The sequence below is a fragment of the Hippichthys cyanospilos genome, chromosome 1, assembly GCF_059441005.1.
Source record: "Hippichthys cyanospilos isolate Australia breed blue-spotted pipefish chromosome 1, RoL_Hcya_1.0, whole genome shotgun sequence".
In the NCBI taxonomy this organism is placed as follows: domain Eukaryota; kingdom Metazoa; phylum Chordata; class Actinopteri; order Syngnathiformes; family Syngnathidae; genus Hippichthys; species Hippichthys cyanospilos.
In genome coordinates this window covers 10,453,540-10,476,859 of record NC_142369.1, presented here as the reverse complement: position 1 = coordinate 10,476,859, position 23,320 = coordinate 10,453,540, and the positions used below count along the sequence as shown (strand labels likewise).

At 38.8% G+C, this 23,320-nt stretch overlaps 2 protein-coding genes across 2 annotated transcripts in view; one reads left to right on the top strand and one right to left on the bottom strand.

The window, feature by feature from the left end:
• The window catches only part of aacs (acetoacetyl-CoA synthetase), a 37,230-nt gene extending 18,525 nt beyond the window's left edge, over window positions 1-18,705 (bottom strand). The window contains exons 1-11 of the mRNA XM_088426693.1: window positions 18,436-18,705; window positions 17,360-17,463; window positions 17,071-17,191; window positions 15,459-15,572; window positions 13,628-13,725; window positions 12,984-13,098; window positions 11,846-11,927; window positions 10,887-11,040; window positions 6,911-6,991; window positions 6,705-6,829; window positions 1,021-1,085 (exon numbers count right to left, since the gene is read on the bottom strand). Coding sequence (XP_088282819.1) covers window positions 1,021-1,085; window positions 6,705-6,829; window positions 6,911-6,991; window positions 10,887-11,040; window positions 11,846-11,927; window positions 12,984-13,098; window positions 13,628-13,725; window positions 15,459-15,572; window positions 17,071-17,191; window positions 17,360-17,463; window positions 18,436-18,565 — 1,189 coding nt within the window. The 5' untranslated portion in view covers window positions 18,566-18,705. The remainder of the gene's footprint in view (window positions 1-1,020; window positions 1,086-6,704; window positions 6,830-6,910; window positions 6,992-10,886; window positions 11,041-11,845; window positions 11,928-12,983; window positions 13,099-13,627; window positions 13,726-15,458; window positions 15,573-17,070; window positions 17,192-17,359; window positions 17,464-18,435) is intronic.
• A 3,579-nt stretch (window positions 18,706-22,284) lies between these two features.
• On the top strand, window positions 22,285-23,151 carry LOC148429096 (uncharacterized). Its single transcript, XM_088415875.1, has 2 exons — window positions 22,285-22,496; window positions 22,567-23,151. The coding sequence occupies exons 1-2, from the start codon at window positions 22,427-22,429 to the stop codon at window positions 22,863-22,865; spliced, it is 369 nt and encodes a 122-aa protein (XP_088272001.1). The 5' UTR covers window positions 22,285-22,426; the 3' UTR covers window positions 22,866-23,151.
• The last annotated feature ends 169 nt before the right edge of the window (window positions 23,152-23,320 follow it).

Genomic DNA, 23,320 nt, shown 5'->3' with positions numbered 1-23,320 from the left:
TATTAGCCAATGTATGTTGGCGCTAACAGCAACTGGTGTTAGCTGAGGATGTTGTGGCATTATTTTCAATAAAAGAAGCGAGCATGCTGAACCAAAGTCCGAGTCCATCCTTGTTTACGCACAAGAATATTACCAAAATGGAGAAGATTATGTAAAGGTTATGACAATTACCAGATAATTCAATTAGGAATGGTAAAGTATGGAGCTGCGCACAATGGTTAGACAACACAGAAAGATATTCCATTTGACTTGTTTATTAATTGTGGTCCTTTGGCTTTTACACACAATCATAAACTTGGTGGAACATGGATGGTGCACAACTTTGGGTATTTATGACATAATGCTTCATATGCATTCAACGTTACACTCGTGCTGCGTTCACAATGTGGGAAATCTGAAATACACTTAACTTGCAACAGATATATAAAGTAACTCACGAGTATGAACACAAGAAAATATAAAAAAAAATGTGCATAATTGAGATTCATTCTGTTTGTTACTGCGTCCTATACTGTACATGGTAACATCGAAAATACCAGAATTTGACCCTAAAATTAAGAGCGTGTCCTATACACACGTGCGTCCTATATTTAGGGAACTACGGTACCTTGTATTGCATCACGGACACAATGCACATCACTTCTTACACCAATTGTCAGAGACGTCTGCGGAGTTATGCACAAAAACCTAGATTGGAACCTGGATTTATAGTTGATGACACCAAAGACAGTTTGACACAACAGGATGATCACATCACTGTCATTTCCCTCAAAGCTACAGTAACTGTCCCACTTCTGACACCACAATTTAGGGAGTAGTAAACAACCCAGATTTCAGGCAAACTTTATATGGACACTCGCCTTTGACAGTTGTAATTCTGCTGTGCCACAGTTATTCCATAGTCAATCCAAGAAATGACATCCCACTTCTGACACCACTTGCCACAAAACGCAGACTTATGCAAAGTTGCCATAGTGATGACACTTTCATTTGTTTAACATGTGTGTGTGTGTTGCTGACCAGGTTTGAGGTTCCTTTCCTGCAGCACCGACAGCCACTTGGCTCCAGTTCCAAAGATGCTGATGCTAAACAAGAAGAGGAAAGAATGTTCAAAAAATGTTCAATTACTGTATTTCCCCATGGATATGATGCACTCTTAAACCCAAAAATGAAGCCCAGAAGCATGCAAGCTTACTATACAGAGTAACTTAACGATTAGAAGAAAAATTTGTAAATCAACGACATTCGAGAAAGTTGCCACATAAGCAGCGTTATTTGGTCAGCGTGTCGAATGACAGTTGACGTGCTGAGCAAATTTCACATTGCTACGTGAAACTGGCCTTGAAGGATGAATTGCCAAAAAAAACTTTATCAAAAAGGGCCACTTGAAATAAGAATGAGTGATGGTCTACTCGTGATAAATATTGCGATCCAATTTTGAATTGATAGGAGAAACAGGCCTAAAGGGTTAAATTTAAAAAAGTATAATAAATCAGGAGTTTGATTTTCTACGCCTTTTCAGCCATGAATTCTTTCATCATTTTTGTGGGTCTTACTCATCAAAGACATGTCTACCAAGTTTCACATTACTCAGTGAAAATGTCTTTAAAAAATTAGCATCCAAAGACAATTTAAATTGACTTCATTTTTTTTACTTTCTGCAGTGAAATAAATATTAAATTGTGACTTTGGCAGGATTCCTGTATCTTTTTTGGTATAGCTTCTCAAGACTTTTTAATTAATTAATTATGGAATGAAATGTATCAATGTTTCATTGCATGTGCACAGTCCACTATGGGGCTGATTTTTTTAATTCTATGTTTAATTAATGCAGTGCTTCTAAATTATATTTTGCCAAGCCCCCTCCCCCAGGAAAGAGAAAAACTTTTTGCGCCCCCCCCAACTCAACGCCTGAATATAAATGAGATTAATATCTATAAAAATAGTATAAGTATACCTAAACAAGTATCCTTTTTTAACATAAACAAAAAACTGAAATCTAAATCCATTTTCAGCAACTGTTATTTTTTACAGCGTTTATACAGGTTATAGCTTCATCCAAAACGGAGAAAAATATCCAAGTGCATTAAAAAAAAAAAAAAAAGATGAAAATCCCACTTCACATGACAAAAACAAAGCCAAGGGTTATCTGTACTCCCCCAGGCATCACCTCGCCCCCCCCGGGGGGCCCAACCCCACTATTTGAGAAGCGCTGAATTAATGAAATATTTAATTAATCAATGACGAAGATATAATTAATAAAACATGTTTTTACCAAATGAAACATTTAATTCATTAATGACACTTATTTAATGAAACATTGCTTTATTTAATATTGGCACTTTTAGTCCTCCATAATTATGAACTCAGCAGTTGTCATTAAAAAACAAGACTATCTTGCTGAATATCTTTTTTTTTTTTGGAAAACTTTTGAGAACTGTGCCTCCTCTACAGTATCCGGTAGTCTCATCTATACGGCGTCATCTCAACTCCTGAATCCCAACTAAAATGCGCACTGGTCAGCAAAAGTGACGATTTAAGGTGGCGCGGCCCAAATGGCTCATTGCCGTCAGCAAAAGAACGTCCCTGTCTTTCTGAAAGAGACGGGAAACTGTGGCGGGAGACATGTCAGGTTGAAAAAAAAAAAAAAAATGCTGACTAATGAGCTCCTTTCACATCTCACCAGGAAATATGGATTTCAGGATTTATTGGACCTTGTGAAGATAGCTTGCGACTTGTTAAAAAATCCGCCGCTGCTTTAATTGATTAGGGCGATGACGGAACTTTAATGAGACAGGGTGGAGGTGTGTCTACTTTTTGGCAGAAATGACCGCGAAGAGGAGCTGCCGCCATGACACCAAGACAGATAGGCACTTTTAAAGGGGGAGACTTTTTTTTTTTTTAACCAATTAGGGTGCAGACACATTCCCCGCATGGCGGTGCCGCAACGGAGGGGTGAGTAAAGCCTTATGGGAGAGGCTGACAAGAACATTTTTTACACCCTCGTCCTGCGAAGGGAGGTTGGAGCATTTAATTGGGGCTAAATCTGTCAGAGCCTCCGAGAGGTTTAAACTCACTGTGAAGCTTCCCGGCTTTTGATTTGGACTTCCACTGGTCCACTCGCTCTATTACGTCCTATAATTGGCATTTACAGCTACTCGCAGTTTCTTTTTCTCGCACATGTTGATGGGAATCTCCTAACGTAAAAATCTTTTCCCGAACCAGAGTACAATTTTTAGGCTGGCATCTTCGCCGCACAGGACATGCTTGGTCGAGATTTGTTTTAGGGTGAGTCGTCAGACTTGGCTGCCGTGCTTTGCATTTTACTCTCATTCGTCTGGAAATTGAAATGACCCTACACAAAATGGCAGCCTTCCTATGTCTTTTCTGGCATGGCTTTTTAAGACTTCCTAATTAGTCAATCAATATACCGTATTTTCTGCACTATAAGGCGCACCTAAAAGGTTTAATTTGTTTAAAAAACTGATGGTGCACCTTATAATCAGGTGCGCCTTATATATGGATCAATATTGGGATTGGTAGATGGGGAATGAACTGCTAAAGTAAGCTTGACCTGTTTCGTTTGTGTGTTTACAGTTGAACAAGGTTGCTCATATTGACAGAGTTATTATGCTTTTGAGAGTTTAGAGTTATTATTTGAGTTATTATTGTTATGACTTTGAGTATTATTATATTGTGATTGAAAAAGTTTTAAAATATGTCATTAATTGAGGGTGCGCCTTATAATCCAGTGTGCCTTATACTGTGGGAAATACGGTACATAAAGAATTCATTAAGCTTAACTGTAAGCTGCATGATTTTGTCTAAAATAATAATCACAATCATTTTGGTCAATATTGAAATCACAATTATTAATCACGGTTACACATCATGTTTGGTCCAACATGTCTATTTATTGCCCTTTTTTAAAACAAGCGATACGTATATCAACAAGGATTTAAAGTTTAATGCTTACAAATAAGAATAATAAACTAAAATACATAAATAAAGTAAATAATTACTTAATTAAACGGCACACAGGGCAACAAGGCGAGCTTACTTGCTGAGTACAAATCAATGAAAAAAATAAGCCTACTTAGAACCAAGCACATTTTTACTTCTAAGCAAATTTCAATCAATTAGCAGTCAACATGTCATTTTCGGTCATTTCAAACCGAACTTATTACAATTTGTTGCCAATGGGAATTTTCAAAATGGGTCTTAATTGACAGCTAGTACTGTATGTATTAGGAATCAGGTGAGAAACTCAATGCCATTTCACACTGGTAAATAATATATTAAGGTGAGGAAAAACTGATACACATATTTTCAAACAATTCAAAGAACTCTTGGTATTGATACAAATGATTCTATTTGTTTTTCTTTACGGGGCAGCTCGAGTTGAAATTCACCTCACTCCTGCCTTCCTGTGTGGAGTTTTCATGTTCTCCCCAAGCCCGTGTGAGTTCTCTGCGGGCACTCTGGCTTCCTCCTTCCTTATTTCCTTATTTGATGGATGGATGGATGGATGGATGGATGGATGGATGGATGGACAGATAGATGTTTTGTTTTTCTTTTTAACTAAAATGGCCAACTTTTTTGTTTCCAGGCATGGCTTCTTGAAACATGTCTGTGGTTCTACTCAAGACAGACATTGCATGCCTGCTGAATTTCATTTTGCAGAGTAAAACCGATTCCTTGCTCTGAATTTTCAAACAAAGAACCCCTCGAAAACACCCAAATTATTCTTAAACGGTCCCTTTTAACTAAATTGGCTGATGTCTCGTCTGTTTTCAAGTATGAGACTTTTTTGGGGGGAGTCTACCTATGATAGACATGTCTAGCAAACTGCCTTGGGGGCTGGGCCGAATTTTCAAATCATTCCGTAAGGCTCTGTAAAACCAATTTCTGGGAATCACCCCAGACGAATGAAGCAATTTTCCACGGCCGAAAAAGGGCTGCTTAATCCGGCGTCCCTGAACAGATTGTGTTCACTTCTACTGTATTTCACTTTGTGTTGTAACTCGTGGCGACCTGTGCACTCTCACCCCATCAACAGCTCAAATGAAAATGGATTGATTTGAACCTACAGTCAGTCCCATCACTCCATGTCCACGTTCCTGTTTGCCTGCCCCGAGGGACGTGTACCTCGTCTTTTTTTTTTTGGATTGACATCAATGGTTACCATAGCGATCGAAGCGCTCCGGTTGACGGGATGAGACATTACGCGAGTGCAAGCGGCATTATCTTTGACATTTATTGTTTGCTCGGCGCCATAGTCGATAGCCCAGATTGGGTTTTTTGTTTTCTCTCCGTCTTTTGCCGTGCGACGCGTCAGTGAACGTGTCCTGGTCATGCCTGACCTCATATTCAAACAATTCCGCCGAGCATTCACCCAACCCTGGTCGGGCGAAGTATAATTACTTTGTTTCTGAGCTCAAGTAGATTTTGAAGTATCTGTGCTATTTCTGTACAAGATTTGTTTTTCTGTTGACTTTTTACTTTTATTTTCTGCATTTTCTGTATTTGCAGGCTAAGGCTTCAAATTGAGGTTTCAAGGCAGCGTTAGGCTCTCAAATTAGGGTTTCAAAGCAGGGATTAGAACCAGACTGGTTACAATTTGCAGGTTCCACATTAGTTTTTAGGGTTTTTTTCTGTTTTGTTTTTTATAAAGCGTTAAGGTTTGGATCAAGACTTATGCTTTCAAAGCTGGGGTTAGGATTTCATAGTAGCATTTCAAGTCTAATTACGGCTTCACATTAGGGTTTGGGGCAAGAGTTAGGGTTTGAAACAAAGAGTTAGGGCTTCAGAACTGGGTTAAGGTTGGGTTTCAAAGCAAGGAGAGGGTCTCAAATTAGTATTTCATTCAAGAGGTTTAAAGCAGGGTTTTAAACCAGATTTTAGAGGTAGGATGTCATTAATTTTTTTCAAGACAGAGTTAGGACTTCAAAATAGGGTTTCAAACCCAGGTTAAGGTTTCAATTGTTTTTTTTTCTAAAATGTTAGAGTTTAGATCAAAAAGTTAAGGTTTCAAACTTAGGTTGGGATTTTATAGCAGCATTTCAATTCATGACTACGGCTTCAAATAAGGGTTTGGAGCAAGAGTTGGGGTTTCAAATAATGAGTAGGGCATCAGACTAGAGTAAAGGTTTCAACCGGGTAAGGTTTCCAAGCCAGGGTTAGAGTTGCAAAGGTTTTTTTTTCAAATGAGATTAAAAGTAGGGTGAAAATTGGGCTTTCAAGACAAAATTTTAGCTTCAAGGTAGGTTTTCAAACATTGCTTCAAGTTTAAAAATAGGGCTGGCATTCCAAGTAGAATATTGGTGTCAAAGTAGGGTCAGAGTGTCATATTATGGTTTTAAATCAGGTTCACGAGTGGGTAAGATTTCAAATTAAGGTTTCATTTTCTAATGAACTCATTCAGTAGTGGGAAAGCAGAAATTGATCTTTGACGTCTATTGTGGTAAATAAGGTTTTTCACATGAAATCCTCCAGCCTGAGTGAGGTTCTCAATCCATGGTCAGTTACCGTGTGTATTTTTTAATCAACGTGTTGATATACAACATTTGAGATTCACTGGCAACTAACTTCATGTAACGTCATTTTTTCAAACAACAAATCATCCTTCAAGGCCTATTTTTCCATTTGCTCCATCTTGGTCACCTGTTTTCCATCTACACACCAAAACTCATTGGATTGCTCACCCCAGAGTCTCAGTCAGGTTCCAGAGGACGTTGGGTGTCGGCATGAGGGGCGAGCCGTCATATAGGACCACCGAGGCGCCCACAGCCAGGGACGACACCAGCCAGTTCCACATCATCCAGCCCGTCTGACGCCACACACACAATCCGTTCGAGTGGTTAAAAACAACATGATATAACCGCGCGGCCCCGTCGCCGTGGGAACCTACGGTGGTATAGTAAATGATAACGTCGCTGCTGCTCATGTTGCCGTGGAGAATGTGTTCTTTAAGGTGCTGGATTAGGGTGCCCTGCACACACATGAGGAAACACACACACACACACACACACACACACACACACACACACACCAAATTACTGTTTTATCACTATGGATTCTTTCAGAAGCATCTGTGTTGAAACTACCATAAATTAGCAGCAGCTACTGCCTAGGAGGACTTACTTAATGTCAGGTTTTTTTTGCTTCATATGTGTAAGTATTAGTGGCTGGTATCGGCGGCCTCCATTGGGTCCCATTGGCTTGAATGGAGGCCGGTATCAACCCATTACTGATACCTGATATCTGTAATCCCCCTCTACTAATTTCAAGACAGGCTTTCTGTTTTGAAAGTCGCATTTCCAGTTAGTGTTTGAAGCCAGGTCTAAAGAAGAGTTTCGAACTAGGGTTAAGATTAGGGTTACAAATTTGGGTTTTCAAGGCAGGGTTAAGATTTCCAAGTTGGGATTCAATCCTGGGATGAGGTTTCAAATTGGGGTATCAAACCAGCATTAGAGATTCAAATCAGGGCTTCAAATTAGGCTTTCCCGATCTGGGTTGCAAAACGGGTTTTCAATCCTGAGATGGGGGTTTCAAATTAGGGTCTGACACCGGAGTTAGGGTTTCAAATTAAGAGTTTTCTGACAAAGAAGACTATAGTTTCAAAATGGGGTTTCAAACCTGGGGTGCAAGTTTCAAATTAGGGTGTCAAGTTTCAAATCGGGGTTTTCAGTCATAGTTTCAAAGTCGGGTTTCAAACCAGTGTTACGGTTTCAAGTTTTAGTTTCAAATTAAAGCTTACAGGCAAGGTCTTGGTATTAAAAAAAAAAGTGTTTTCAAACAGGGTTATGGTTTCAAAGCAGGATTTGGATTTTGGACTCAAATTTCAGATTAGAGTTCTCGGACAAGATTGAGGTTTCAACATAGGGTTTCAGGCCAGAGTTACAGTTTCAAAGTAAGGTTTTAAAACCGGAATAAGATTTCCAATGAGTGTTAGGGTTTCAAGTTAGGACTTGAATTTAGAGTTTCCAGTTTGAAAGCAGGGTATTAAACATGGGCTAAAGTTTCAAATAAGGTGTTCAAGATTTTCTTACAAGATTATGATGTAGGGCTTCGCATTGAAGTGACAAACCGGGTCTGTCTGGGTTTCAGTGTCATCCTGTGCGCTCATTTGCATCCTGCTTTCCTGGCCGGCCTTGCCTCAGCATTAGGATTTCATATTAGTGTTTTAACACAGTATAAGTAATGCAGGACTGCAGGGTTTCAAATTGTGTCGTTTATGTTGAAAACCAGGGTTAGCATTTCATAGTAGAGTTTTAAAACAGTTAGGGTTTTAAATTTGAAAACAAAATGGGGTTTTCAAATGTTAGGGTTTTAGAACTGTGTTAGGGTTTCAAATTATGGGTAAAAGTCTGGATTAGATATTTAAATGTCGGTTAGTTTTAAATTAAGGTATAACACAAGTGTTTTCAATGATTAGTTTTACAAGTTACAAGTTATACAAGTTATACAATTGGTACATTTGTCACAGTCCACCATTTCAGCCACCTCACTTCCAGCTTCACCACACCCGCTCAGCCCTCCTTCTAATCAGCCTCGAACACCAACACCTGCAACCATTTACCCGCTCAGTATAAAGCCCGGTCACTTCCCTCCACAACCCGCCAGATCGTCTCTATGCGCTACGCCGAGCTCTCCAGCAATTCCTCCTGCCAGCCTGCCTGTTGTCCGACCCTGTTCGCCCTTGACCTCCCGATTGCCTGCCGAATTGACTGGATCCTTGGTATTTCGACCTTGCCTGCCTCTGACCACCCGCTAGCCTGCCGTCTTTACCTGTATGCCCGAGCCCCCCTCCCGTCTCGCTCCCTTTGCCCGACTCCCAGCCAAACCCCAGCTCTCCCGACTCCAGAACCCCCCAGACGTCTGTGCCACGCTCCCGTCAGCTCCCACGACTACCCGCACCTTCTGTTCAATAAACACTCTGCCATTGCCCTTACCAGTGCGTGCGTGCTCTTGGGTCCTCCCTCGTCCCGCCGTAACAACATTAGTACAATTAGTAATACAAGTTAAGGTTTCAAACAAGTTAGGGTTTTTAATTGGGGTCCAAATCATGAGTTAAGGTTTTATATCATGGGCTCAAGCTGAAGCCTGGGTTAGGTTTTTTAAATCAAGAGTTATGGTTTAAAATGAGGGTTTCAGGCTTCAAATTAGGGTTCCAAAATAGGATTAGAGTTCCAAATCAAGGTCACAAGCATGCTTCAAAGATTCAACTAAAGGTTTCGAGAAAAATTTTAAATTAGGGTTTCAGTTGGTTGTTGGTTGCAAGCAATCACATTTCAACATTGCTAAATAAGGGTTGAGGTTTCAAATAAGTCTTCTGATGTCATGGTAGGGTTTCAAGAGGGTTTCACATTTGGCTTTGCACTACATAGTATGGTTTGATGCCAGGATTAGATTTCAAAGTAGCTTTTCATCCTTATTTACTGGTTGGGCTCTTTTTACAGCCAGACCGTTGGCGTTCTACACTAATTTGACATTTTTCCACATATCTGGCTCACTGCTTTTCATGAAGAAAAAAAAAAAAAAAACATGTCGACATCCTCCTCCTCTTGCAGTCGCCAGCCGTCACCACTGGATGTCGGCACGACAACCACATGTTTCATCTGCATGCCGGATGCCATCTTTATTCCTGACACTTATTACCCTGAGAATCGTGACAAAGGCGGGAAAAGGCCATCATTGGCGGACGCTCGTTTTGATGAGGGCGTTACTGCCAATTATGGGGCAAAATGGGTGTGAGCCCGACATAAACGGCAGATGGGGTGCCGGAAAAAAACAGCAAAGGGGATGGGGGAAAAACAATAAATGGTGGAAGGCACTTATGCATGTTTGCCCGCACTTACAAAAAGGCTAAAATTCAAACTGACATTGCAATGTAGTATAATGCAATTTTCAAACCCTGCTTCAATTCACTTTAAATATCACAGTTTGATGAAATATAAAAAGTTGATGAAGCCAAAGATTTTTTTTTTCGCATTATTGTTGTAATCTGATTTGTGTTCATGCCACACTTTTGGGTGAAAGTTTGTGAAGTTTGCATAACGTATGCTTAAAGAATAACAAATAGGAATAAATAAACTGTCTTGGTTGTGAAATAATTTCCCTTTATTTTGCCTAAACTTTAAAACCAAAAAAACTGTATCATAGATTGGATAATTTGATTTAAATGTATTATATTATAGATTAATAAAATAATAATAATAATAATTTTAAAAAAAGAGGAAGCCCATGAGAAATAGCAACTGCCTATTAAATCGCAATTGCTCTGAGGCAAAATAAATAAATAAATAAATCACAAATTACAGGTTATTATGGAAAAATGGTTCAGCACTTTTTTACGTAAGAACTAAACAGACACAATACAACATGTATGCAAAATACTAATTTTGGTCAGGAAAAAGTATATAAAGTATTACAATATAGTAATGTTTGACCAGGATATAAAATTGGTAGAATGTGTGCACAAAATACTCAAACTAGTTTGTATATTGTGAACATAATATACTGTTTTGACTTCACAAAATACTAATTTGTGGCAACAATATAATTTGTGTTCACAAAGTATGAATCTAAGACCAAAAAGTACCCATTTGGGGGTGCAAAATTTTAATTTTCATCCACAAATTGGTATGAGTGCAAGGAATACATAAGTGGATTTCATAATAGTAAAAAGTAATAGTAAAAAGCAATAATAAAAGTGGATTTCAACGCCCATTTGATGTGATGATAGAACTCTGCTCCCCCCTAGTGGAAAATTATACAATGACAGGACTATTCCAATACCATGAACTCGAGCTTGATTCTGAAAGTGAGGTTATAGGTCATGGTTGGCGTGTCAAGCTCGATAGTGTTTTCTCGTCTGTTCTCACCCCAGCAGAGTGGACCATACACTTGGGAGCTCCCGTGGTTCCAGATGAGTACATGATGAAAAGCGGGTGGCTGAACGGCAGTTGCTCAAACTCCAGTTGGGGGAGATGATCACCATCGCCACGACCTGACGCCAGGAAGTCATCGATAAATACACTGCGGATGAAACAATGGAAAATATCAGAAAAATTTGCACCTTAGTGATAATCAAAATTTGGACTAATTAAAAGACTTTTTTTCACCTGTTTTCATCCTCCCAACAATAAGACACTTTTGCATAGCATAAATTTTGATGGAGGGGGAATTAATCCTATAAAAAGCTGATCCATTACGTTTAAATTTACTACAAGACACACAAAAGACAGTTAAATAAATCACCAAAATGCTGAGCCGAAGCTTATCAAAATAAAAGTGAAGGGTGAGACAGGCTAAAGGAAATTAGCATAGATGTCTTTGTTACTCTAAACCTACACACTGAGCAACAACAAATACAAACACAGCATACAAGAAAACACCAAAAAGTTCAACCAAACTATCATTTTAAAGTTTGCTATCTTATGGCAAACAGCAAAGCGAGACAACACTGAGAAGGCTAATGGAAGTTAGCAAAGAAATCACAGTAATTTAGAATCTTCACACAGCTGCAACTTTACTCACACACAGACAGCAGTAACACCAACAAACAGCATAAAATAAAGAAACCAACATTGTATATTTAAAAAGGAAGCGTTCTCCAAAACTTTATCACAATGAGTCCGCTAGCTTAATGCTAACATGTAATTCAAAACCACAATAGAAAGGCTAATGGAAATGAGCCTTGTCATAAAAATTCAAACAACTGAAACAAAAAAAAATGTCAATTATTTCTTCTAAGCAACGTCAACTAGCTTTGTGCTAACACGTACTGTGAAATTAGAAATTAGACGATGCATGACGTATTTAGACATTTTTATGAGCATACCTGTTGGGGATCTTAGACAAGTCGACGTGTTGCTTTTCGCGAGCATATGGAATCACCACCACCTTCTGAAGGTCAGGAAGCCCTGAGGGACGGACACACACACACACATGCGCATTTTGTGTATTTTTGCAAGCACTGGGTATTTTTGCCCTTCACACACATGCAGAGACCGGCAAAATTCCCTCAGGAAATCTAAACATTTTTGGTATTTACTTGATGTTGACAGTAATGTAGTGGAGGGTTAGGGTTTTAAGATAATGATTATACAAATTAGGGTCTTAAGTCAGGGATAGAGTTTCAAGTCTAGGTAAGGGTTTTAACAAGGTTGACAGATTCAAAGTAGTCTTTGAAGCCAGGTGTAGGTTTTAAAGTAGGATACTTAAGCCACAGCTGGAATTTCAAAATAGGGTGCGAAGTGAATGTTAGGATTTCAGGCCTAGAGAAGGATTTGGACCAATGGTTAACTTTTCAAATTAGGGTGTGAAGTCAAAGTGGTTTCAAACCAGGACTGGGTTTTGAAGAAAGTTTATTGGGACTTAAAGAATGGTTTAGGGTTACAAACAAAGGTTAAGGTTTTAAATTAATGTTGGAATCAAAGGTTTACAAACAAAAGTTAAGGTTCTTAATTAATGTTTCAATCAATGGTTCAATTTTCAAGACTGGATAAGACTTTTTAGATGAAGTGTTAGAGCTCACTAGGGTATGAAGTCATAGTTAGTGTTTGTAAGTACGGTTTCAAACGAGGCCTTGAGTTTTGAAGTATGTTTATTAGTTTCACAACCGGATATTTATTTTAAACAAGGTTTATGGTAAGAAATTAATGTTTTAAAACACTGTTTGAAAGTAGGATTTGAATGGGTGACAATTGGGAATTTAAAATATGACAGTTATGGTTTCAAGCCAAAAGGAGTGCATTGAAAGCAAGGTCATTAGGGTTTCAAAACTGTGTTAGTGTCTTTAACAAAGACTGCTATGTCAAATACATATTTCAAGCTGAATTTCAAAATATGGTTTCAAATTGGAGTTATGGAGTCAAACTTACGAGTTTTCAACAAGTTAAGATTTTAAAGTAGGGTTTTGAGTTGTAGTTAGGGTTAGTTTCAAGTCAGGGTTAGCGTTTCAACTTGGTGTTCCAAACCTTTGACGACACGGGTGAGCTTCTCCATGTGGTCGTGAGTTTTTCCGTTATAAACCACAGCGGCAACTGACAACAACAGCTTGGGCTGGATTTGCGAGAACCGGTCTAGAACGCCCTGATAACACCAAAAATATAGTAGGGGTAGGGTTTTAAACAAGGGTTGGGGGTCCAAAGTGAAGTTTCAAACAAAAATCAGGATTTTAAATAAGGGTCGCTAAGGTTGCCCTGCCTAATGTTTGCTCAGCTGGGATAGGCACCAGCAAGCCTGCGACCCTTGTGAGGATACGCGGCTCTAGAAAATGGATGGCTGGATGGATTTCAATCCATAGTTAGATTTAGACACAGAAGTGCAATTATGTTAGAATAACAAGACTCAATGTTAAAAAATAAGTCCTTATGCAAAAAAAAAAATATATATATATATATATATATATATATATATATATATATATATATATATATATATATATATATATATATACACACACTACACTTTTTGGAGGGCTTCTTGCATGTTGTGCTAATATTAACCAGGAGAGGCGCTAAAACACCATAAAAGACATCAGCTGCATTATAGTGTTATACTGTATTACATTACAATATTCCTATGCATTGTTTGGTGAAAGAAAAAGAAACTTGCTTACATTGACCCCAAAGTCGACGGATGTGGAGCTCCAAATGGCTCCAATGCTGGCCGCTGCTAACATAGCTTCCACCGCATGGATGCCGTTAGGAAGGTAACCTTTTGGCACACATTAACACAAGAGGCTGAAATTCATACAATTAAAAACTACACTATATTGTTATCAATACTGTATTTTACTTTGTGCTAAGGCGTTGTTGTTTCAAAGCAAAAAAAAAGACCTTCAAAAAGTAGGGTTTTAAGTCATAGGGTTTCAACAAGTTTTCAAATCTCTTTCATTGTTCTTTTTTTTTTTTATGTAAATCACAGTGTTGTCCATCCAAACAGAAGCACCTTAGCTTCTGTTTAAATGGCATCCGTCTTATCTTACTTGATCTTATCTAAATTGACAAACAATCGTTTAGTCGCTCTTGACAGAAGCAAATTAATTGTGACTCATCCAAAGTCCAAAGATGATTGTGAAACCTCTTCAAACTAGACACTATGTGTGCGAAGTGCTGCCGCATGGAATGAAAATGCCATCATTCTCTGTGTGGAGTCATAAATGATTTACTGACACAATTAATAGAGCAAGCACCATTGTGCGTTTGTGTGTGTGTGTGGGTGTGGGCATGCACGTGTGTGTGTGCGTGTGTGTGTCTTTGTGTGTGTTAGTGCGCGCTAGCTAATCAGCTAAGTGCTCATATATATCGTCTCTGTAGACAAGGACAATTCGGACATTGCTTCGTGCATTTCTCTTCATACATGAGATCAGATTAAGAGTTTCCCCTTTTTCAATGAATTGGTCACCATGAATGCATAAAACGGTCCAGAAAAATAAGAACAATAAGGAGTTTTAAAAATATATGATCAAGGATGTTCAATACCACTTTTTTTTTTTTCAGATCAACCTAAAGCACTGAGATTAGCTGAGATGAGTATTTACTAAAAGCACTCAGTGTAGGAACCTCCAGCACTTTGATAAAATTGAACAAAAGGCCAAAAAATGTCTTCAAAAATTCTTTCTGATGCAGATGATGACGACTGAGCTTTGTGTCAAACTCACAATAAAGCGCTAAATGCTGTAAAATTTATTTTTGCCTGTGACAGGTATTATTGGTCGGCCATCCTTAGATATAACAATCCATCATAATTTTAACAAGTAAGCCTGAATTTGAGTTAAATTTCCTACACTTTTTTTTTCCTAACACTTTTGCACAAGCAACTGAATTTGCTCACTTGTGCAGGATGTTTCTTTCTTTATGTACCGGATGAATCACGCACGACAGAAAAAAATCCACCCTTCACAAATATTAATGTCCACATCAAAAAGGACGCTGGAAGGTGTGCCAAGACAAATCAATTGCATTCTGGGTAAGCTTGCTCTTCAAATGTTTATTGTTTCAAAATGAAATCTTGTAAGACTTGAGCACTTTTTTTCTTAGCATTAGCATTTCAACTCATGGAATTTCCTTGACTGTCAGTTATCTCTAATGACCGGTGGTATGGATGTCTGATATATTTTTTAGCATGTGAAGCATTTTTTATTTTTTTCTGTAATTCAGAAATAGTTTTTGTTTAGGTTTTAGCATTAGCTGTTTGAGTTGGCTGCTTCATTTGCGTTTCACAGTTCACCTCCGATGATGCCTTGTACATTGGATACATTTTTAGCATGGTGAACACTTTGTGAACCACGCCATTGGTTTTTTAGTTTTTTTTTTCTAGCATTAGCATTAAAAGTCAGTGTCTTCTCAACATATTTGAACCTCAATAGACCTTATGTACAGTATAATTATGTGATAAATTGAGCATCATTTGCTGTTTCTTTTTGTATTAGCATACTGAGAACTCACCCACAACTCTGTCTCCCATCTGCACGCCCATCTTCCTCATGGCTGCAGCAAACAAGGCTACATCACGTCTCAGTTCCCGGAAGGTGACTTTCACAATCTCTTCGTTAGCCTCGGCTGGAAAAATAAGATAAATTAGTCAGTTAACTAGCATTTTCCAACATGAGCCCATCTGTTTTTGTCAAGCTTGTGCATCAATGAAATGAAAAAGATCCTCTTACACCAATATGACTAAATATGCTAAAAATGCAAACGAGAGAGAAGTTAATAAAAATTGCAAATGTAATGACACTGGTATCGATCCAATATCAAGTAGCATACAGGGCCAGTATTGCTGATACCAACGTAAACATACAGCAAGACGGAGCAGCAGGATGGATGACACTAGCAAGCAGTAACAGCCAATAGATGGAACCATAATTATATTAAAACTTCACAGGGAGGACGTGAGTGCAGGCTATCTTTAGACAGCCTGTATGCACGCAAAAGCCGATACGCTGCAGAGTGTGGTAATGCAATAAAAGTAATAATCAAAAAACACAAACAGAATAAAGGATAACACCACAGGATAGAGCACGCTACAAAATCAAGAATTATCGTATTTTCCGCACTATAAGACGCACCAGATTATAAGGTGCACCCTCAATTAATGACATATTTTAAAACTTTTTCCATATATAAGGCGCACCGAATTATAAGGCGCATCCTTAATTAATATATTTTAAAATGTTTTCAATCACAATATAGTAATACTCAAAGTAATAACAATAATAACTCAAATAATAAAATTAAACTCTCAATAGCATAATAACTCACTGTCAATATGACCAAATTTGTTCAACTGTAAACACATTAAAAAAAAACAGGTAAAGTTTACTTTATCAGTTCATTCCCCATCTACCAATCCCAATCTCAATATTGATCCATATATAAGGCGCACCTGATTATAAGGCGCACCATCAGCTCTTAAAAAAATTAAGGCTTTTAGGTGCACCTTATAGTGTGGAAAATACAGTAAATGAAAATATACAAATAGGTTTAAAATTAATGCTAATAATAATAATACAATATTAAAGTAAAAATAAAATATAAAAAATAATACAAATATGGAATGGAAAAAAATCATAAAAAATAAATATTCTAGAACAATTAAAAAAAAGCAACACCACATGACTGCTATAGTAAAATTCTTCCAACAAACAACAACAACAAAAACACAATTGAAAAAAATAAAATAAATATGCAATTAAAAAAAATGAAAATCAAACCGTACCTAGGAGCCAAGTACTGTCGCGTACAGGTATATCGAAAATGTGAATTTCTGAACCACCCTTAATGCAAGATGGGAGCGAAGCATCACCTTTCTATCAGACAGGTCAAAGGAAAACCCCTCCCCTCTCTACACACGAATAACTGGGTACACCGAACATACACCGAAAATATCACCTATAAACTTTAAATGTTATAAACTAAGAAGGACAATGTAATGATGTGTAGCTATGTACAGTATTTACAATATGAGGACATGCATTTTTGACAGAGCCCCTTCTATTTAAGCATGTGTCTCCAGTGCATGTAGGAGAGTGTGTGTGTGTGCATGTGTGTGTGTACTCACTTGCAGCATAAAGAGCAACTTTGTCCTGCTCAGAGTGTTTGAGTAGGTTTTCTGCATAGTTCAGGCGAGCGCCTGAAAACCACTCAGGAACGTCTGAAATACGCTTGGATACGTCCACTACCTGGAATACACACACATGTACCGCAGAGTAGAGAAAACCAAACACACACACACACACACACACACACACAACACAAATATACACCCACATGCACACAAACAAGGCCACACACAATTATTATTGCTGTATCTTCGATAATCTTTTTCTGGAGGTGTGAGTGCCATTCACCTGGTGATAGGGTTTGGAGCTAACCACGCCACAGAATCTCCACACATGTGCCCAGAAGTCTGCGTAGCAGTCCACCGACCACTGATATAAGTCCCTGTAGTTGACTTGCGGTAAGAAACACAAACATCAAAACACAAACGATCAAAACGGCAAATCACCTCTGTGTAACTGAGATTGACTGAAATTGAATTGCATAATTTATTGCTATTTATTGCCATTTTTTATTGCTTTTCGTTTATTTGCTCGATTATGGAATGTAGTCTGTTGCTTAGGAAGTGAACAGAATAAGAATTTCATTGTGTTGTATATTAATATTATACATATGAGAATAAAACTCTTGACTCTATTCACTAAAACTGAAAAGCATTAAAGGAACTTCTATGAAGTCTTTGTGGATGCTACATGCTAACCACTGCCATCAATTGTATACGAGTGATGTATGAAGTTGTAAGTTGTAAGTTGTATGTAGAGATGTATGAAGACACCTGTTCTCAAAAAGAAATAATTATAAATAAATATTTGTCCACAGAAAAATGTTCAGCTTAAAAGTGTCCTCTTTGGGGATCGTAGTAGAAATGTGGTAACAAAAATAAATCATTAACTTGACAGGTAACGAGAGGTGGCGCGGGACAGGGTGGGTCGAACCATTCCAGTGAGGGGGAGAATGTTGCTTTTTACAGTAATGAAATTGAATAACCAACTGAACATAAAGTGTGTTTGATTAACTTGTATTTTTTGAAACATTTAATTATTTCACTAAATATTTTTAAAGGAATTTTGCATTTGTGTTTGTTTAATTAGAAATCTTGAGTACCCCCCCGAAGTTCCTTCAAGTACCCCCAGAGGTACTACCCCAAATCCTCTGAGCCTCGAACCGCCCCAGCTGCCAGCCACCCAAAACGAAGGCGTGTCTGTTTCAGCCCAGGGGGGTGTGAACCAGTTCTTTTCTACTCCCACTGGCTGGCCTCGGCGGAGGTACACAGCGCTCACTTGTCCTGCTTCATTCCGGCCAGTAATCCCGGAACGATGAAAGCCAAACAGAAGCCACTTAACACAATGAGATCCACCCAACTCACCCAGATTGAGCCCGTGCTCGCGGTTCACCTGCCGCCTGAACTGGTCCATCCGCGTGTCCCTCTTGGAGTCCGGGTACCACAGCACCTTGTTGTCCGCCTCCATGATCGTGTCGCTCTTGTCTTTGGACATGTTGGCGTCCTTTCGCCTCACTCGATCGCTCGCTGAGGCTGAATGCTACAAGCTAAGCTAACGATCAGATGTGCCGGCCCGTCCGAGTCGTGTACTCCAGTGGGAAGCTCGCGCGTGTGCGCGGCTGTCAAGGAAGTGTGTCCGCTAGGGGCGGGGCCGGCGAAGAGACGTAGGTCACGTACGAGGTGACGTCACGAAAAAAGGGCCGAAACAGCAGGATTTGTTTTAACAGCGTTAATCTCTGTTGTATTCATTTATATGCGTTATATTTATCGTACTACTCATAATTATCCACGTTATGAATATTATAGTGTCGCTTTTTGCAAATGTTATCTATTGTTGCATATGACACACTGTATTAGTTATTTTCCACTTATATATGTCACTTACCTGTTATTATTTGTTGTGCCCGTTAGCCATTGTATATTGCAAACAATTGACTATGAATTGCTTTTGTTCTCACCTACACAACGTACTTAGACTACTTTGTATTTTGAAAGGTTTTTGAAAGTATCAGCAGAGCTCATTTAACGCAGTGAAGGCACAGTACATATTTCTTTTCAAAAAGCAAATGGATTGGAACAGGAAGCTACTTATTGCTAAATTGTTATAGTGACGCAAAAAAAATTGAATGCCTTTATTTTCTTGAGTTTTATACAAATGTTCATTGTCAGTTGTGACACAATTTTCTATTAAACTTGCTAGAATTAAAACAAATCTTGCTTCTAAAGTTGCTGAATAGAAGAAGCCTAGAGCTACCACTGCAAATGTAGTTCCAAAGTTTGATAATTCAGACAGCGATGGCACAGCACTCTGTTTTCAGTATTTGTTTGTATTTTAATCAAAATAACCTTTGAAATGGTTGGGGTATTTGACTGAAAAATTGTCAGAATGGGTGCATCATTAGGAACAGTTTGCAAACCACTGGTCAAGCATGTAACTTGGACTTGATGGTTTATTTTTGACACAATGTTGAATAGGGATGTAACTAATCACTTCAGGAGATATTCACAGCCATAGGGACAATCAAACCCAAGTATTTACGTGGGATATGGAACCAGTGCGGCCTATTAATAGCAAAATTCCAAATTCCGCATAGAATTGTCAGAACGCAGTGGGTACTGAGCCTCAATTATGCAGAAGTCGAAGATTCATCCCTCACCATACCACAGTTATTTTTTTTGCCATGTCTCTATTTCTTAGATTTTTAAAGCAGGCGAATCATTTTGTGTTGCATTTTTTTCCCCACATTGTGAAATTTTGCAGCAATCGTTTTGGGGTTTTTTGTACTGTCTAATTAGCTCTGTGGGTGCATAATTGGCATGCACATTCCACAAAAAAACGTTTAAGTGCAATTTGTCATGACTTAAGCTAAATGTTGCTTACGTACATTTATGTTAAAATGAGTCATTTGAAAATGTAGCACGTTAATTATAATTTATTGACTTTAATTTGTTAAATGTTTTTACGTGTATTGTACATTATAAAAGTATCATTGAGTCTGAAAGTAAAAACAACATTAAATATTTGTATATGTATTGAATACATAATTTGCTTTTTCTTTACTGCCGATTACTTTTATTTGCAGTGTTTCCCGCAGCTTTGTACGTGCACCTCGGGGTGTGCAAGGGCTCCACAGCGTGCACGCGCATGCCTGCCTTCACGCGCACGCAATCCCAAACGACTGTTAAAAGGCTGTGATTGGCCTTGGTCTTCTGGTTCCACATCAGCCGACAGATGGCTTCATATTGCCGGGGATGGCGTCAAGGGGCTGCTTCCATCCCGGCTCGCCATTGGATCTAAACTCTCGACAGAAGCCAATCGGAAAGCGAGGTAAGCGTGACGTATAAGGGGTGTGCCCTATCAGGAGGCAAGGGGACAACACCGCAGCCGCTCAATTTAGTTTGCTGTGTACGTTGCAAGTTCTCTTCAAACAGCCGAAGTTGGAAGTTGTTGCAGATATATACATAAATTTACTATGGCGTAATTTGGAGGAGAAATATTATTTACGTCACAACGATGTTTCGATTCAATTTTATTTCATTGATATTGTGCCAAATCACAAGTTGTCACAGGGCACAATTGACGCTGAGTAAGTCTGTAACTACAACTTTAGTAATCCTAGTTAAAAACCCTTTCTAAAACCCCAATTTTAGATTGAAACCCTAATCCTAGTTTAAATCCCTACTTTGAAATCCTACATTAAAATAATAACTCTAGTTTAAAACTGTAAACTCCTCCATATAAAGTTGATTATTACAAGCAAAAGTCGTTTCCTTGTGCCAAGATCCAAATTGTGAAGGTATTAAAATATTGATCACAAGTAAGTGCTTTAAAAATGCTCCTGTTTTAGTTTTAAATGTAGTAATGTGTCTTGGCTGCAATTCTTCATTCACTGATTTTGGTGTGCTTGAAAAATAAAGTTGGAAAAAAATCCAAATGGCGTTTGCATCCTATGATTTTTCTGTATGAAGACCTGGAAGCGAAATTTTCGAACAACTTTAAAATTGTCATGTGATCTTTTGAAATTCTAAAATTCTCCAAGATACCACAAGATAGCGACACAACCATGTTATTAGAGAAATTCTTTAAGAACATGGGCCTGGCTAAGTGAATGGCACTTAATCTACCAAAATCAGTTTTCTTTTTTTTTCGTTTTTTTTTTTTTTTTGCTGGCATTAAAAGTGAAAATAAAATTATTGTATTTTGCCCGTGCAGTCAAAATTAAAATCAAATGTTTTCTTTCACTGCTTAAATTAACAGTGTGTACATTATATAGTTTGGGATACAATTTACAGATTAATTGTGACCTGTAATAATTCCAATAACATATATCTACAATTGCTACAATTGCTAATTCCAATTTGAGTTGAAAATAATATCTGAGTGAATCAAAGATTCCTGGAAATGGAATTGGCCTGTCAGAATGAACATTTATTTATCTCAAGAGAAATTTCGAAAATATTGATCATTCACATCCCAGATATGTGCAGCAGAATTGTAGCTATATATAATAATGAACCTTATATATGATGGCAAAATGACTTGGCAGATACCTCAAATGAAAATTGTAGGTATTGGAAGAAAGAAATTACAGATATGTTTTGACTATGCAAAATTGAATTGCAAATAACTGCCAGTTCCATCACATAAGGCTTGCCGTACTCACGTTTATTTCTTTACTTATTTGTGTGTGTGTGCATATATATATATATATATATATATATATATATATATATATATATATATATATATATATATATATATATATATATATATATATATATATATATATATATATATATATATATATATATATATATATATATATATATATATATATATATATATATATATATATATATATATTGTGGCGGACACTAGGACCATGTCTCTCACCCAGTAGGCATGTCTCTATGATCCTTTGATGCTTTGAACCTGTTGGCTTTGTCTTTGCTGTTTTGGACTTTGTTGTATCAGTTTTGTGATGGCATGCGAAGAGTAAAGATCTCCACTAGCACAGCAACGTGTGGTTTCTTCGCCTCGCCACATTGTGGCGAGACTACATCTCCAACAGCCTGACGAAACTTTCTAACGTCTGGGATAATAATATGGCAAGATGACCCATCCGGGGTCACCCATTCTAACGTCTGGGGTCACCAATGTGGCGAGGCGAAGAAACCACACGTTGCTGTGCTAGTGGAGATCTTTACTCTTCGCCTCGCCACATTGGTGACCCCAGACGTTAGAATGGGTGACCCCGGATGGGTCATCTTGCCATATTATTATCCCAGACGTTAGAAAGTTTCGTCAGGCTGTTGGAGATGTAGTCTCGCCACATGGGTGACCCCGGACGTCAGAATGTTTCAGCGAGGAATCACCGCAGACGTCCCACATCGTGACATTCCTCCACCAGCCTACTATACGTCAGGTAATGCAGCAAGCTGGTACCACGTCAGCCAGCCAACACCCCGACGAGGGTCCTCTCACCCGTCGCCCAGTCCCTTGGCGCACCAGGGATCGAGCCAGCCAGCAACAGGCTGGTACGGGCGCTGGTGAGAACGGCTGTGCAGTCCAACTTCGGAGTCCCTGGCCGTTGACCGGGATCTTCCAGCCGGGCGGCCTCATCTACTACCGATGTCCGTCCGGCCTCAGCAGTAGACCTCCAGCCATCATCATTCAGCCGCCCCTCCGATTCACCATGCCCGCAGGTATGGTCCGAGTATACATCGGAGCGGGTCAGTTGGTGTTGGTGCCGCAGCAGGTTCATGCCCAGGCACAGTCTGGGACGCAGCCGTGACCGGCCGTCCCTCGGAGGCCACTGTGCCTGCCAGCATGCGGGTCAGCACTGCCACTCCGGCTCCTGCGGAACTTCAGAACATCCCTTTGCCAACGCTACCTCATGGTTTTCACGCTGAGCGTCTCACCCTTACTCCCGTCGCACCTGGGGCCCTGGTGTCACATACACCGCCCAGGACCGGACTGAGTCTCAGGGTGCCAGACTGGTGAATACCCTGTGGGGTTTTCCGTTATGCCTTTCTGGGTGTTCGGGGGGGAGCTATGTGGCGGACACTAGGACCATGTCTCTCACCCAGTAGGCATGTCTCTATGATCCTTTGATGCTTTGCTCCTGTTGGCTTTGTCTTTGCTGTTTTGGACTTTGTTGTATGTCCGCCACAATATATATATATATATATATATATATATATATATATATATATATATATATATATATATATATATATATATATATAT